Below are 15629 nucleotides of genomic sequence, written 5' to 3' on the forward strand. Positions count from 1 at the left end.
AGTTGCACTAAAGTCAGTTTAAAGAAAAATATTAAGAAAATACTGATCGATGATACACCTGGGAATGGCAAACGTTACAGCGAGCGAACTCCCAGGACTGAAACTTGGGGGAACACGGGGCTTTAGAGCTTGTTGGGCAGACTGTTAGGCAGGGCTCTGCCAGTTTCGGGTGATTGTTACATTTTGGCAACTTTCACCAGGATAAGCTGACCTCTTTCTGACTTGGTTTTATTCTCTAGGAAATGGAATTCCTTAAATCAACAGTATTTGTACGTAACATAAGAATTGCCATCATCAACAGCCCGTTGCTTGAATTATCTGCTTACTTTTCTATTTCCTTGGAATCCCAGGATCCAGGCTTGCTGGTTAGGCTTTGCTGAGAAGACATGTTTCTTAGGCTGCTCGGCTCCTAGTGTGTCCTCAGTGGAGTAGCTGGGTGACTGGTACACAGTGGTGAGAAAGAGTAAACAGTCCTGCACGCCAGGCAGGTTCTAACTGTCTAAGTGGCGGGGTCAGTAACGGGGCAGGGGAAGAGGGAGGGGATGGAGCCCGCGGCCCCCACTGGCTCTCTGCACTTACATGAAATAAGCGCAATCACCAATTTGAAGTGGATCCTCTTGGTCGTGGGCTTGATTTCTCATCACCTGGGTGTGTTTTTGCTCAGTGAGTTTCAGTGGCTCTCCTTGGAAAATCGGTTCACACATTTCCATTTCAAACATGTCTTTGTCTCCCTGTGAAAAGAGCACTTCTCTTCCCCCAGCGAGAAAATTCTCATTGTAATCGGGGAGACTCTGAGGAGAGATTTCCTTTGTAGGTTCGGCTACTTATGCAGAGCGAATGAAGGAGGTTTGCTGCGGTGTTTGCTTCTGGCAGATCTCAAACTTGCTCTTTTGCACACCCAGCGTGTTTTTGGATCTTATCGGAGCCTCTTCGGCCATGGGACCTTAAAGCAGTGAAAGCACCTTAAAAAACCTGCAGTCCTCTACCTAGCAGCAGACTACCGCCTGGCGCAATTAAATTCCGTTTCATCAATATTTATAAAGCAGCCCTCCCTGCCTCCCCCCGCACCTTCATTAGATGTGAGACAGCGCATGTGGCTCCTGCGTACACAGCCTGGGGTGTCATCCGGAGCCTGCTTGTTAAACTAACAGCCACACCACATTGTAAGCAGTAAACAGTGGTGGCTAATATGGCAGTGCCTCCAAGTGACAGCAGCTGACAGCCTTTTCAAGCAATATAAGTAAGGAACAGCAGTGGAGATATTTGAGGAATGCAAGCCTGTTATTTTAATGTTAAGCTGTAAGCTCAAAAAAGCAAAGCATATGTCAGCAGGTCTGAGAGCAGCCTCCGATGACTTGTTTGCTTTTTAAATATTTGTGTTTCTTCCTTTGTGATGAGAAACTTCTTCCTGAGAATACTTGATTAAAAGTGGGGCCGGATGCAGTCGGCAGATCCCATGAGCTGTCTAACCTGGGTGAAGCATTCCGGTGCCAGCCCAGACAAGATTATGTGGGCACCTGTCAAGTAGTGCTCCCCTTCGGCTTGTGACAGGCTTGTCTGCAGCAGAACCGCAGACTCTCAGAAGCCAGGAATGCCTCCTGCTCCTTGTGTCCCCCCGGGCCACACCGGCCACCGACCAAGTGCGTAACTGATGTGTGGTCAGCACCTGCCTCAGGTGTGTCTGACCCCCGGCCTGCGGGCCGTGTGTGGCCCAGGATAGCGGTGAATGCAGCCCAACACAAGCTCGTCAACTTACTTAAAACATGATAAGATTGTTTTGTGATTACATGTGGCCCAAGACAACTCTTCTTCTTCCACTGTGGCCCACAGATGTGAGAAGGTCGGGCACGCCCATGTGAACCCTTTCCCACTGGTCAACTGCTCTACCCAGAGTTGGCCCCACCAGCCTCTCGGCCCCGTGCAGAGAATTACAGAACTTTCTGGTCCCCTTTAAAGCTTCTCCAGGTACTTAAATACCAATTTTTATCATTTCGCGTTAGCAGCAAGGATGGACACAGAGAGGCCAGAACTGCCAGGGCATTTAGCTGTCTCAGCCAGGGCGCTGAAGGCCTTGGGATCGATGTCTTAGTCAAAATCATCGCGTGGCAGTCACTCAATTATTCATAGGAATTATTATTATTATTACTAGTACAGTGTTCTCAAATGCCGTATTTTAGAATTGCTATTAAATATTAAGAAGAAACAAAGATTATTTATTAAACACATTTAAAATAATAATGCTACTAATATATGTGCAGCCCTCCTTTGTTTAAGAGAAAGAGCATAAATACAGCCTGTGAGCCGCCCCTGTGCCCCTTCCTGCCCCCTTACCTCTCACCTCCCAGTCCACCACCATCTGAATTGTGCACTGAGCAGCAACCTGCGCACAACTGGTTCTGTGTGTGCCGTGTACGTTTGTACTCCTGAATAGTGAAAATTTTTAATTCTGCGTGTTTACAATTTTAAATGGAATTGTACTGAAAGTGTCTGTATACTGCTTGCTTTCATTGCTTAACGTTATGTTCAGAGGTTCGTCCATAGTGCCTACAGCAGCAATTTATTCATTTATGCTTATGAATAGCTTTTATTGTATAAGTATACCAAGATTTATTTTTTCTGGTCTGCTCTCAGGGGGTACGTGGGTTGTTTTCAGCTGTTATGAGCAATGAATGCTGCTGTAAACATTCTCGCTCACGTCCCCCGATGCCCACGAGTAAGCGTTTCTATAAGTATACGCCTGGGATGGAATTGTCGGGTCACAGGATATGTGTAAAATCTTCAGTTTTAGCGAAGAATCCCCAACTGTTTTCCAGAGTGGCCATGCCATTGTGCACTCCGACCAGCAGGGCCTGGGGACCCACGTGGCTGCCACACCAACCCTGGGTGTCATCAGACTTACTTTTGGCTGTGTACTTGCTGGTCAGTGGTGTCCTGCTGTGAGTTGAGGTTGCATGTCCTTCCGTGTTAATGAGGCTGGACACCTGTTCATTGGTCTGTTGGTCATTTAGCTTCTCTCCTTCGTGAAGCACATGTAGGAGTCTTTCTTCTGGTTGGGTTGTCTTTCTCATACTAGTTGGTAAGATTTCTTTATAGATTATGGTACATGTGCTTTTTTCGTTGTTGGTGGTGAAATGTGTTGTAAACATCTCCCAAACTGTGCTTACTCTTTGCTTTCTCTTACTGACATCCTTTGACGAACAGAAGTTACTGATTTAAAAGTAGTTGAATCCCTCAATTATGTCTCCATGGACAGTTCTTTGGTGCTTAGTTAGAGACCTTGGCTGACTCCAGGATCACGGGGATAGGCCCTTAAGCTGCCTTCTGGAAGCTCTTACAGTCTCTGCACTGAAAGCCGGGAGTTCGCCTGGAGGTGACCACTGCACCCATGTGCAGTGTGAGCCGTCCGATGTCATTTCTTCCCGTGTGATACCCGGTTGTCCCGGCACGCCGTGTTGGACAGATTCCTCTCCCTCTTGCTCCACGGTGCCACTTTTGTCCTGAATGTCCACGCATGTGGGATCCTGCCCGTGTCCAAGCTTTCTGCTTGGCTCCACTGGCCACTGTGCCCGCCACTGTGTGTGACCTTGCTTTCATCACCCTGCCACTTTGTGCTCCGTGGGGCTGTCCCTCCCAGGGCGGCAGTCCATGGGCCGGGGCTTTGACCAGGCCCTCACAGACTTTGCATTTCTGCCGTGGACAGTCCTTTTTAGATGAAATGCTGGGATTAGAACTGGTGGTTTGTTACTTTTTATCTTTGGAAAGTATGTCAGGTAGTATCGTACTTGTGGTGGCACTGAGAGTTTGAGAGTGACTGCCATGTGTTACTCCGGTTCAGCAAGCCCCGCAGTGGCTGCTGCGGGTGCTGCCAGGGCTGACTTCTTACCCTGAAACAAACTGAGGTTGTGCACCTTTCTTAATGATTCATTTTTAGTTGGTTTTAACTTTACTCTTTCCTACTTAAAAAGAATATCTACAGGTCCCTTTTCATGTGCTCAAAGGGAGGGTATCAGGTCAACAGCACACTTAAGAAACCATCACGTTACCACAAAGCGCAAGAAAGTAATTTTGGAAACCTCCGAAGGGTACGAATACCAGGGGGGTCATTACAGATGTTCAGACAACTCTTCCGAGCGCAGTTCCTGCTGCAGACGTGACTCCGTGGTATCCCGAGTGCTGAAACCGACGCTCAGTCACCTGACCGGAAGACCGTAACCTTGTCCACCACACTCTTCTCTGTGTGTGGTCTTGTGTCCTGCATGTGTGAAAGCAGACTCTACGAAACAGTCACACTTCTTTTACACCAGCGGGAGTGAACTCCAGGGAAAGAAGTGAACATACATAACATTCACTCACTCACTCACGTAGCGATCACTAGCATTTACACTCGGCTTTGTTAGAGGCAACTCCTGTCAGTGCTTAACACTTTTTAAGTAGATTAATCAACCTCAGAACTGTGATAGGTAGTATTATCCCCATTGTACAGATAAGAAAATTGAGGCACAGAGGAGGTAAATAATCTGTCCCAGATTACGCTGCTGGTTCATGCACCGAGAAAATGATGGAGTCACGATTTGAACCTGGGCCGTCTGGCCTCCGCCTCCACACCTGTGCTCTCACCCCACACCTTTGAAGCACTCAGCTCCCACCACGGTGCAGGCGCCGCGCTGGGGACGCTGCTGCGCTGGTACGAGGAAGATGGTGAGTGCTCCGTCCGAGCCGCCCGGGCAGGCGGGCAGGGCTGTCGCACTGTCCCTGTTACTCTCAGCAAAGAACCGGAAAACATGGTCGGCGTCGCCCTTCACTGGAGTGGACTCTACATCTACATCTGGTTGAAAAAAGTCATCACTTGGCGGGTGAGGCATCCCGTCTTCCTCGCTCTGCCGCACGCACACTCCGCAGAGAAACTCCACTGGAGTTGGGTAGACTGGGGGTGTTGTGGTGCAGTGACTACTGAGGGGCCAGGGGCTCTGGGCCATTTCGTGTCTGAGCCTGGTGATGGAGTGATGAGCGTGCCCATTAAATTTGCATTTGATACAAGGTTGGACCACAGGGAAAGGGGCTGTTTGTTGCATTAAGTTAGAGAAATGATGTGTGGATACCTGAAGGATGTCTGGGAGGGCGGGGAGGGAGGGGCGTGAGGTCACTGACCCAGGGAGGCCAGGTCCTCGCATGCAGGTTGGAAAGTGGGGCTTTCGGCCAAGGGAGGGTGGGTGGCAGCCTGAAGGACCCCCCAGATCAAAACGAATTCAGAGATGCAATGGCTAATTCAAAACCCACTTCCCAAAACAAAAAACCTGAATAAAAAGTAGGCAAAGGATTCAAATGGAATTTCTCCAAAGTAAAATGGCCAGTAAGTCCATGAAAATACTCAACATCGCTAATCATTAGGAGAATATAAATCAAAACCACCATGAGATGCCACTCAGACCCGTCAGGGCAGCTAGTATTTTTAAAATATAATAATAGGTTGACAAGGATGAGAAAGTGGAGGTTCTGTGCTCTGCTGGTGGGACTTGGCGCAGCATGTGGAAGACACTCCCCAAGGAATTAACAGCACGTATGTATGATCCATCAATCCCACGTCTGAGTCAACGCTCCAAAGAATTGAAAGCAGGAACTTGCACAGATACTGTCCACTTACGTCCGTCACGGCGTTGGTCACAGCAGCCACACGGCAGAAGCAGCGCACATGTCCACTGAGGAGTGAGGGGGTCAGCAGAACGTGGGGCCTGCATTCAATGGAATGTTGTTCAGCCTCGGAAAGGAAGGGAATGCCGACGCGTGGAGGGACCGAGGGGGCGTAATGCTAAGTGAAGTACACCGATCACAGAAGGACAAAAATGTTCTCTTAGGTGAGGTTCCCAGAGTCATCAAAATCCCAGGGGCAGGAAGTGGCAGGGGCTAGTGGAGGGAGGGTGGGGGTTACTGGTCCACGAAGACAGAGTTTCAGTTTTGGAAAGATGGGAAATGTCCCGGAGGTGGGTGGTGGGGACGGCTGCACACCAGTGTGAATGTGCTTAGTGCCACTGATCTGTGCACTTACAAACGGTAAGTTTTACGTATTCTACCGTAGTTGGTTTTCAATCGGCTTTCTGGTCTCTCCTTATTGACCTGCATGGTGGTAGAGGGTTTGCAGCATTCTTGGAAGGTTGAAAATAGATGGCCGAGCTCTTCATGACGGCCCCAGTGAGGACACACAGGAGGTTGAGACAGAGAAGGTGGGGCTCGAGCAACAAGCCGGGATTCACAGCTGCAGGCACCTGGGGCAGGGACTCGGGGCCCTGCTCGGCCTCCCGCCTGCAGGTGGGAAGAGCCATTCCCTCTCACAGAACTTCATTGGTCCCTTCCAGTCCCCTGAAAGCCTTGCCTTCCATGTCTGGGTGAGGGCGGGGGACCCATCTTTTTGACACCCGCCATGGCCGCCGAAATGGGCCCCCGTGTCTCATTTGTTCACTGGGCTCCCCGCCTCAAACTTGGGAATGTGGGGAAACGGGGGCCAAGAGAGCTGAGTCAGAACAGAGACAGGGACACGTGCCCAAGAGATGGCCTTGGGGCAGCAGCAGAGCAGTGGACCCTCTTGGGTTCACTGCAGCCCTCCGTTTAGAGACGAGCAGCGGCTGTGTGGTTCAGGAAGGACGCAGTTTCTTCTTCCAGCCCGCGGTCTGATGGGAAGGCCCGCTCCCACCGCTCTGTTCACCAGCCCACTCACAGCCCCAGGGCGGCCATCTGCCCTGCACTCACTTTGCGCCCTCAGCCCCTAGCCCCCTGCTGGGAGAGCCCCTGAGAACCCACCCTGGCCCCCGGGGCCGGTGCCCTGTTGCTCCGTGGACGGTGCTGCACACAGTGGCTGCCCTCGTAGCGGCATCGCCCTCGGGCACGCGAGCAGGTCCCCCAGCAGGGCAGTGTGACTCCCGGGTGTTTTCCATTCGGCCTACCTGTCTGGGTCACTTCCAGCTGAGTGCTGGCTCTGGGGCGGTGATCGGATTACTAGCTGAAGCAGGAGCAAAAAACGAGCCAAACTGGGGTTTCTTGAGGTGATTTATTTCAGCTAAATTTGTCAGTTGTTTGTTCTAAAAATATCGCTGGAAGGATGGGGGAGTATTCCAGATTGTTGACACTTTGACTGAAATGAGAAGCGAAATGTAACTGATATGGGATCTAACAGGAGCTCCTGCCTGTCAGAGAGAGGAGAGCAGGAGGCACAGCCGAACCCTCCGGGACCGTGGGGACTGTCCTGGCACCCGTCACTCATGAGCAGCCTCCCAGCTGAGGACGAGGGGTTGCTGAGTTCTGCCGAGACGGGGTCTGCTCCTGGCACCTTCTTTTGCTAAGCGCATAGGGTGGCGATCTCCCCAGCAACCAGCAGATCTGAGAGCCTGGGCTGGGGTGACAGTCACAGTGACAGCAAGGCCATTGTGAAAGAAATGCTGAGCAACCTGCCCAGACTTGCAAGCACATCGTACCTCACCTCCCTCTTGAGTAACCGTGGTCAGACTTCTAGAACTCCCAGTGCAGTCATTCAGAGCTCCCAGGCAGGTGTTGCCAGTACACCACCAGGGTCAGTTACCCACCAGGGCTCTGTCCCTGGAGAGGGCGGGAACGAGAAGAGCCCTGCTCGTCACACTTCCCTTCAGTGGCTCCATTGGCAAACTGACTAGGACTCAGTGTGGGATTTGGGGGTTTGTAAAGGGAACCAGGTACTGAGACTCGATCCTGGAGAAGCCTGGAGACCAGGGGTTTCCATCTAAAGACCCGTGAGCCGAACCTGCTGGCAGAGTTCTCTAAGGTCTGCACACGTTTCAGAGATGCTTGGACCCGGTTAGTTTTGGAGTGCACTGGCCCAATGCCAAAGGCTCCCCGGTCCTGAGGAGCACCCAGCTCCACACTCTGCAGGCCCCAGAGGTGCTCTCCGTGCGGGTGACAGTGTCAGTGGTGCCCCTCCCTGCAGACACGCAGGGAGGGCCTGGACAGGTTACAGCGCAGCCATCAGAAAGCCAGCCAGGGCCTCCCTCCAGAAAGAAGTCAAGTGTTCTCTTCAGGATCACGGGTGGGGTGCCCTTTGTTTGTGACCTTAATGTAAGTGGTTGATCAGAATTTCCACTGAATTTAAGAAAGGAATACTTCCAAAATTCCTATGGGAAAGAAAGAAATACATGTAGAATTTCCTAAGTGTAGGGGCTCTGGAAATGCTTTCTTGGAGGTCTTTAAAAAAAATCACACCATTGAAGGTTAGGACAGGAAGTTAGGAACTGGTTAGGAACCTGCACGGTGCTTCTTGACCTGCAGTTTGCACACAGATCGTGGGGAACCTTGTCCCAGACGACCCTGGCCCGCTGCGTCTAGAGCGGGCGGGACTCCACACTGCTCACCAGTTCCCGGGGCGCCCGCCCCGCACTGCACCCTGAGCAGCAAACCATTACAGGCCTCTCAAGGCTTTTTCCAGCTTTTGGCTGATTGGAAAAATCCATGTGTTTTGACGTGAAGAGCGTGTCGGTACAGCAATGAGGGAAACCAGACCATCGAGGAAACTGTTTTCCGTGTAACAGATGAGCAGGCAGATCATTCCTCCGGGTGACATTTATTGAACATTCACCTTCAGTGAGACCTGAAGCAGCATTTGTGGTCTCGTGGGAGCGTCACATGAGCTGGCTCCCCACCCCCCGGTGCCTTCCAGCAGTTGTCAGAGGGTCCTCAGGGTGGTCTGGGCTCTGGGGCCTGCACAGCTGTAAACCTGGTGCCGTTGGCTTGCCTGCTGGTCCCGGGACCCCATTCTGCTGCGTCAGGCCAGGCAGCTCACAGGCCGGTGAAGGCACTGATTTTCAGTGACAGTGATCCAGCCCGGGATCTGAGGCCGCTCTTTGCAGAGAACACCTTCTGCCTAAATCCGTCAGACAAAGAGCAGGTTCCTGGCGTGCTGAGCCCGAAGGTGACCGTGGGCACGCGCACACGCAGATCAGCACAGAGTGCCCAGCGTGCAAGGTTCCTGCGATTCCACTTCTGAGTCAGCTGCCTTGAGCACAGCATTTACAGCTAATTAGTGAGGGTTTTGTGTTTTAATACGCTCGTTTCTTCCTACTTGCATTTAATGAATGTGTTTTTATACTGCCAAATCAGATTGGAGGGAATTACTGCTCTACTGTTTCTCTAAACTTTTCTGCCTTTTCTTTCCTTCAGAGGTCTTCATCAGAAAGCTTTGTGAGCGTATGAGAGTTCAGAATCTGGAGATATCTACCCTTTTAGCTCCATCTCAGTTCCCACTCTTAGATCTGAGAGTGCAGACACCACAGCTGAGCTCCCTGTGGACGCCACACCGCCTGCCTGGGCTCCGCTGTCCCACCTGCCAACCTGGACACCCCCGCCCCCAGCGCCTCTCCCACCTCAACTGTGAAAGTCCCACTTTTTCTCTGGCGTCTTCATGGCACCCAGGCAGAATCTGTCTTCTTCCTTTTGTGTTGCCCAAGAGCTTTATTCAGACATTCATCCCATAGCTGGTGAATGTAACACGAGGCTGCGAGCTTTTGGGAGGAAGATACCATGTCTTATTCCCCTTTGGAGCTTCAGTGGCGCACTAGGCGCTTTAAAAGTGATTGACAAAAGGATGAACAAATTTGTGATCAGGCCCTGACATATAGGTAGTCACCTGCACAAATGTGGGATAAGTAAACAGATTATGAAAGTAGTTTCTACACACGAGATGAGGAAGGAGGTAGATTCTGCCTGAGGACAGGGGTCATGGAAGATGTCAGACAATGAGATGCTCACAGGCACGGTGGGAGGGGCGCTGGTGGGGGGCCTGCCAGGCAGGCAGTTGGTCACCATGCGCATGTGCAGGGAGAGGTGAGGGTCGACAGTGAGCTCAGGAGTGATGGACTGGAGGTGAGGGCTGGTGGTCGGGACAGTTTCCAGGGCATCAGAAAGGTCTCCCTGGGCTGATCATTAGACATGAAAGCTGGCTCTGAGAAGACATTCCCTAAGGTGCCCAGTGATGTCACAAGGCCACGTGGCCCAGACCTGCACCCGGACCATGATGAGTTCTTCCTGAACTCTGTCCTAAGCCAAACATGGCTATTATTTGAAGGATCCTCTCACCCTGGCTGGTGTGGCTCAGTGGGTTAAACGCTGGCCTGCAGACTGAAAGGTTGCTGGTTTTCCTAACCAGCATGTTTCACTCCACTTCGCAGCTGACACAGCTCTTTGCATATTTCAGGCTGGTGAGTATCTGGCGGCAGGTTAGAAAGTGCTGCGAGTCTTCACGAGTGTCAGTGATGTGCCGAGACAATTTTGAGTCCTTCTCCTCGGGTTCTTGTTCGGGACCTTGGAGTCTCGGGTTTGTGTTTCTGTCCCACCAGTGACTCACACTGCGAACTGGGGTGAGGGCCTCACTGCCCACCTGACATGCAGGGTTGTCGTAAGGATCAGTGGTTAAATACTTCAAATGCCCGACAGCTGCTGCCGTTACTATGTCACTTGTCCCGACAACAGAAGTTTCCCGGCTGTAGCTTACTATTCCACAGTAGCGAGCTCTCGTCCCTTCTGGAATCGTATTTCCTTTTGGAAACAGTAACTCCTATTACTTAAGACTGGCTTCAGGAAAACGGTGCTCTTCGACCTGAACCTTGAAAGATGAGCAGATGCTTAAAGAGAAGTGGATGGAAAAGGCATTCCAGGTGGAAGAGAGGGCATGCGCAGAGACCCGGGGACGTGAAGAAGGGCGGCACATGGAGGAAGGCGCCGTGGCTAGAGTGGGGGTGTGCAAGATGGGCAGCGGGCACACCAAAGAGAAGCACGTGGGCAGGAGCCAGGAAACGGAAGGCGTCGCGTGAGGTCAGCGACAGCCCCATTGATACTTCTGCCAGGTTCTGCTAGTCTTTATTAATTTCCTGTAAGTTTTCAGTGAGTCTCTAAACAAAATCATTTTTAATGAGATTAGTGAACTTTGAGCCACCCTGTCTACTCCTAGACAGGGTATAGGAGTAGACCATTTTCCCAGCAGGTGACTTCTTAACTCAGAGAAACATCTGAATTCATGGTTGGACTCGGGGCGGGGCGTGGCCACCAACAGTCCTGCCTGGCACATGCTTTGTGCGAGGAGCCATTGACCGCTCCACGTACAAAAGTGCCATCAATGCTGGCTTGCCCCAAGTGTGTCCATAACTTGCTCTTGTTTTTGCCTCAAGAGGCACAGAGCTGTAGATGGAGCTGAAGCTGTAGATGGTTCCCCGGTGGGTGGAGTCTCTGACACCTTTGGACATCTGCGGCAGCAGGTGAACCCTAATCATTGTTTGCATTCTCTCCATTTCTGTGCTAAGGTAACACACACCCAGCCAGAGGTTTTCCAACAGTCTTCAAATGAGTGAGCAGCATTTGGCAAATAGGATGACAAGGGTCCCTTGCAGGCATTGTCTCGGCCTCGTGCACAGCTGAGGGTTGGGGGAGGGCAGCAAGGTGACAAGGAGCAGTCTCAGGCGGTGTCCTCGTGTCCCGCCTTCACTCCTTGGCCTTGCCTCTCCTGCCTGTGCTTCTGGCCTCCTTTCTCTGCCGCGCTCATTCCTGCTGTTCCTCTGCTTCACTTTCCATCATTTGTGCTCAGAGCCCCGCTATTGTTCTCCCTGTCTGGTTCCCTTAAACCCAGCCCACACCTTTTCAGTTCCACATCCTCAGTCAAGTGTTTGAAAGCTGTTATTTCATGTTAATTAGAAGTTCTTTTTCCAGCCAAGAATGCTGGCACAGAACTGTTCGCCCAAGCTGAGGCTTAGGATGGGTGCTGGCATCCGGGACAGCGAAGGACTCGCAGATAATCACTCTTAGAGCTTCAGCAATACCTGTGCAGGGATTCTCCCCACCTGCTTGAAGCCCTCCCTGGGGCAGCCACCCTCTGAGCTAAGCTGCCTCCCACAGACGTCACCACAGTCCTGGGTGGGGTTCCTGGCCAAAACCGCTCAGCAACCAGCCCTCACCCAGGGGATCACTGGCCTCCGGTAGGTCTCCACCAGAAGTGGACAGGTGACCCTTTGGCCTTCCTTCGTGGTAACACACTGACCCCAGTTTGGTAGGAGATTCCAGTGGAAAAGATCAACCCCCTTGTGAGCTCATGAAGACATCAGCAGATGACAGCTCTGGCTCCTAAAACGCCCCCCAGGCACCCTGAGTGGCCCTCCAGCCTTTCCAGGTGGCCCTGGAAAGGCCTCAGGGAACTTCCACGAGAAGCTTTTGAGCAGAAGCCAAGTGCTCTCACGCCTGGGCTCACTCTCTATGCCACTTGTGGGCCAGAGACCTCGTCCCTCCCCTGGCCTGGCTCGCCGTTGCCTCAGCAGGCTTCTGCAAACCTGGGCTTGAGGATACTGCCACCCCAACCCCCTGGGAGCCCCAAGCAGCGCCTTGAGTTTCCTGGGTTCCATTCAGAGGGTGTGGGTGGGGCGGACTCATCCCCGAGCCTGGACAGCGGCGGGTTAGCACCAGCCTCACTCCGTCTCAGGACCGTGGAGAAAAAAAGGCTTTTCTCCTCCAAAGTACCTTCCAATGAGGCCATTACATGGTGCACAGTTGAGGAATTCTCCTTCGTGTCTAACTCAAGGCACTAGAAACACATTTCTCTGTCTTCTGTGACTTATAGAGAAAATAGTTGGTGAGCAAATGCTGACCAAAGGCCGGCTGACTGCCAAGCACAGCCCTGGGTGCCGTGGGAGTAAGGCCTGGGAGAGGGGTTGGGGCTCGTTTATGGAAAGGGAGGTAAACACCCGCCCCTGAGCAGGGGCGTTACAAAGAGGACTGGGATCTGGTTTGCAAGGTGCTGAACCCCGTGCTGGGCACACGGGAGGCCTTTGGGAGACAGGAACTGCTCCCCGTCCTTTTCTCCTGATGAACAGCACACGCCAGCTAGTCTGGTACACGCTGAGCAGAGACCCTCAAGGGGTGCAGGTGGCATCGATGGGAGAGGACTAGTTTGAGGGGTGGGGCTCTAGGTGAATTTAGGGGGAGCTAAGGAGTGGCGTGGACCAGGAAAGACCAAGGCTGAGGACCTGGCCTGTGTGTTCGTGGCTCTGGGAGGGGAGCACAGCCTCTGGCCGGGAATCCTGTGCGCAGGAGTGAGGGCCCTTCTGGCTCGACGCACAGAATGGGAAAGTGAAGGAGAAGGGGCCGGGGGTCTTACGCGAGGAAGGAAAGTTATCTTTGGAGGCTTTTATGAGAAAGGTTCACAGAACCAGTCCAGGGACAGGAAGTCCACGAGGAAGGTGTGTGGACCCAAGACAGGGCTTTCGCGGGAGAGTGGTGGAGAGCCCAGGACCAAGGGAGCTGATGTCTGCAGAGGGACATAAGCAGATTTCGGGATGGGATGATGTGGGGGTCGGGAGCCAGGAGAGAGAGAAGGGGCTGCGGTTAGCACTCGGAAGGTCTGGGTGGAGGGGCAGGATGTCGGTGGCAACAAACACAGGGACTAGGTGGTGGTCATGGAGCAAGCTGGTGAAGTCCTGGCCCCTAACTAGCAGGGCCGGGGAAGGCTTGGGGGGGGGGGTGTTGGCCAGGCACCCCTTCCTCCTGTGCCCTCAGTTCCGGCTTTTCACAGCTTACGAGACCTGCTCACCGCGTGATGAGGGTCGTTGTGGAAGGTTACTTGTAGATATTTACAGCAACTAAATCCGTCTCCTGTGTAATTTTGTAAGTAAATCAAAGTTAGCTTTTAATGAATTTTTGAAGTTTCACAGAGAAATTAGTTTTGTACTTTAAAAGCGTGCTCTTAATGGAATCCCTGTGTGCTGAATAAAATGAGCCACTCGGAAGCACTTCGCCTGACCACCACCAGTCGGTGCCTGTGCCTGCCTTCGAGGTGAGACTTGGGCAAAGCCCCAGGTTGAGCTGGGAGTTCTGGGGCCCTTGCTCCTGCTTCCACGGCTTCCTGTGGTCGGGGGAAGCCTTTGGACACCCGACTGCAGAGCGAGCGCGGTAGCTTCGGCCCCTGAGCCAGGCCACCCTGTTCTGTTTGGGCGGAGGCCGTGTGGTGTGAGTGTGCCCCCTTCTCCTTTGTGTCCCCACCCAGACTGCTGTTTTCCAAAGTGAAGCTGGAGTCGCTCTGCCGGGGCCCAGATGAGGCGCTCCTCACCTGCAAGCACATGCTACAGATATGGAAGTCCTGCTACAATCTGACCAATCCCAGGTAAGGGGCCTGCAGGGCCTGGCGTGCGTGGTGTCCGCACGGGTCCCTGCCCACCTGTGCCGTCTCTGACCGGCATTTAGCAGGCACTTACTCTGTCACCCTAGTGCCCTTCCAGGTCCCCAGATACAGCAGATGATAGTGGGGGAGCCTCCTGTGCTCCAGCTTTAAAGGGATTATTCTCCCGTGGGTTTCTTTTGCTCTTGTTGCCACGGCAACGCAGTAGGTTCGGTTCACAGCTGATGCCTATCTGACGATGTATGAATAGACTGGTCAGTGATACAGGATACAGCACAAATAACACCCCTTGTTTTGCTACAAAATCTTTTATTACAAGATCATAAGCATGTAACTCTGACACATAACAATGTCACACTCAAGCATACCGTGTGACATTTTAGGTGAAACGCTCAGGCTAAACCTATGAAGTGTTACTCCCACATTATCACCCTGCCAACCGCATCAAAGCCGGCCTTGCTTCTGCCGGACCTGTGTGTTCCAGGTTGGATTCTTACAGTATTTAACAGGCCTGCATGGACAGTGGGGCCACCACCTGCAAGGAGAGCAGAGATTGCTATTGGCGTGAAAGTCGTATTTTCAAGAAATTAAAGTCATGACTCAAACAGAAGTTAAGCCTGTGTCAAAGATTTTATGTATTTCATTAACTAAAGAGGGAATCAGTCAAATGTTAAGGCCAGTCCAAAGAAGAATTTCAAAAACAGGTATGCTGAAATGAACTTGCAGATAAATGCAAAAACAATGTCCTATAGGACAATAAAATGTATTTGAGGTTATCTTTTCTATATAGCAGAAAGTGTAGCTTGACCATATGAAATTCGTTCTCCTTGCTGTCATGTTCCTGCAGCCTCCCCCCCGCCCCCCCGCCCTGTAGAGCCGTGGCAAGGCCCGGACAGGCCAGGCCAGTGCAAGGGGCCCACCCTACAGAGGCAGACACTCTGAGGAGGGTGGGCTGTCGGCCCCCAGCAGGCCACTGAAAGACACCTGGTGGCCCATTGTGGCCATTTTCAAGTCTTGGGCAGTCTCCCGGGCTGTATGTCTGGAGTGTCAGTGTGCCCCGCCCTGCAAGGGAAGCCTGGTGATGGAATGGGCTGTAATGAGTGCAGTGAGTTCCAACAACTGCTCATTCATTCAGAAGATGTTTCAAGCTCGTAGCAAGCAAGATGTATGGGCAGCTCCATTATGCTCTTAAAAGTCAGGAGCCTAAAAGTGTATAAAACCCACATCCTAAATGTGTAATAAGTATGTGGTTTGCCCAGTCCAGCCCACCAGGAGGCAGGCACGTGATCTGGTGGCCGTGGTCTGCCGCCGCTGGCCCGGGGAGAGAAAAGGCAGGATGGGCCGTAGGGAAGCGGCCAAGGGCAGGTGGGGTTCCATGTGAATTTTGTTTTACAAAAGTTTCTGCAGTTCAAAAAAAAGAAGGTCAAGATCAGGACCCTGTGAAGAGGATGGGTCCTTGTGA

The 15629-nt window shown here is 52.2% G+C and overlaps 1 protein-coding gene across 5 annotated transcripts in view; it reads left to right on the plus strand.

Moving 5' to 3' along the window:
* The window catches only part of TTC7B (tetratricopeptide repeat domain 7B), a 214370-nt gene that overhangs the window by 135086 nt on the left and 63655 nt on the right, over nucleotides 1-15629 (plus strand). For all 5 annotated transcript variants that reach the window (XM_053666004.1, XM_053666005.1, XM_053666006.1 and 2 more), the window contains exon 16: nucleotides 14036-14152. In XM_053666004.1, the coding sequence (XP_053521979.1) occupies nucleotides 14036-14152 (117 nt within the window). The remainder of the gene's footprint in view (nucleotides 1-14035; nucleotides 14153-15629) is intronic.

The sequence above is a fragment of the Artibeus jamaicensis genome, unplaced genomic scaffold (assembly GCF_021234435.1).
Source record: "Artibeus jamaicensis isolate MK-2021 breed Jamaican fruit bat unplaced genomic scaffold, CSHL_Jam_final contig_444, whole genome shotgun sequence".
In the NCBI taxonomy this organism is placed as follows: Eukaryota; Metazoa; Chordata; class Mammalia; order Chiroptera; family Phyllostomidae; genus Artibeus; species Artibeus jamaicensis.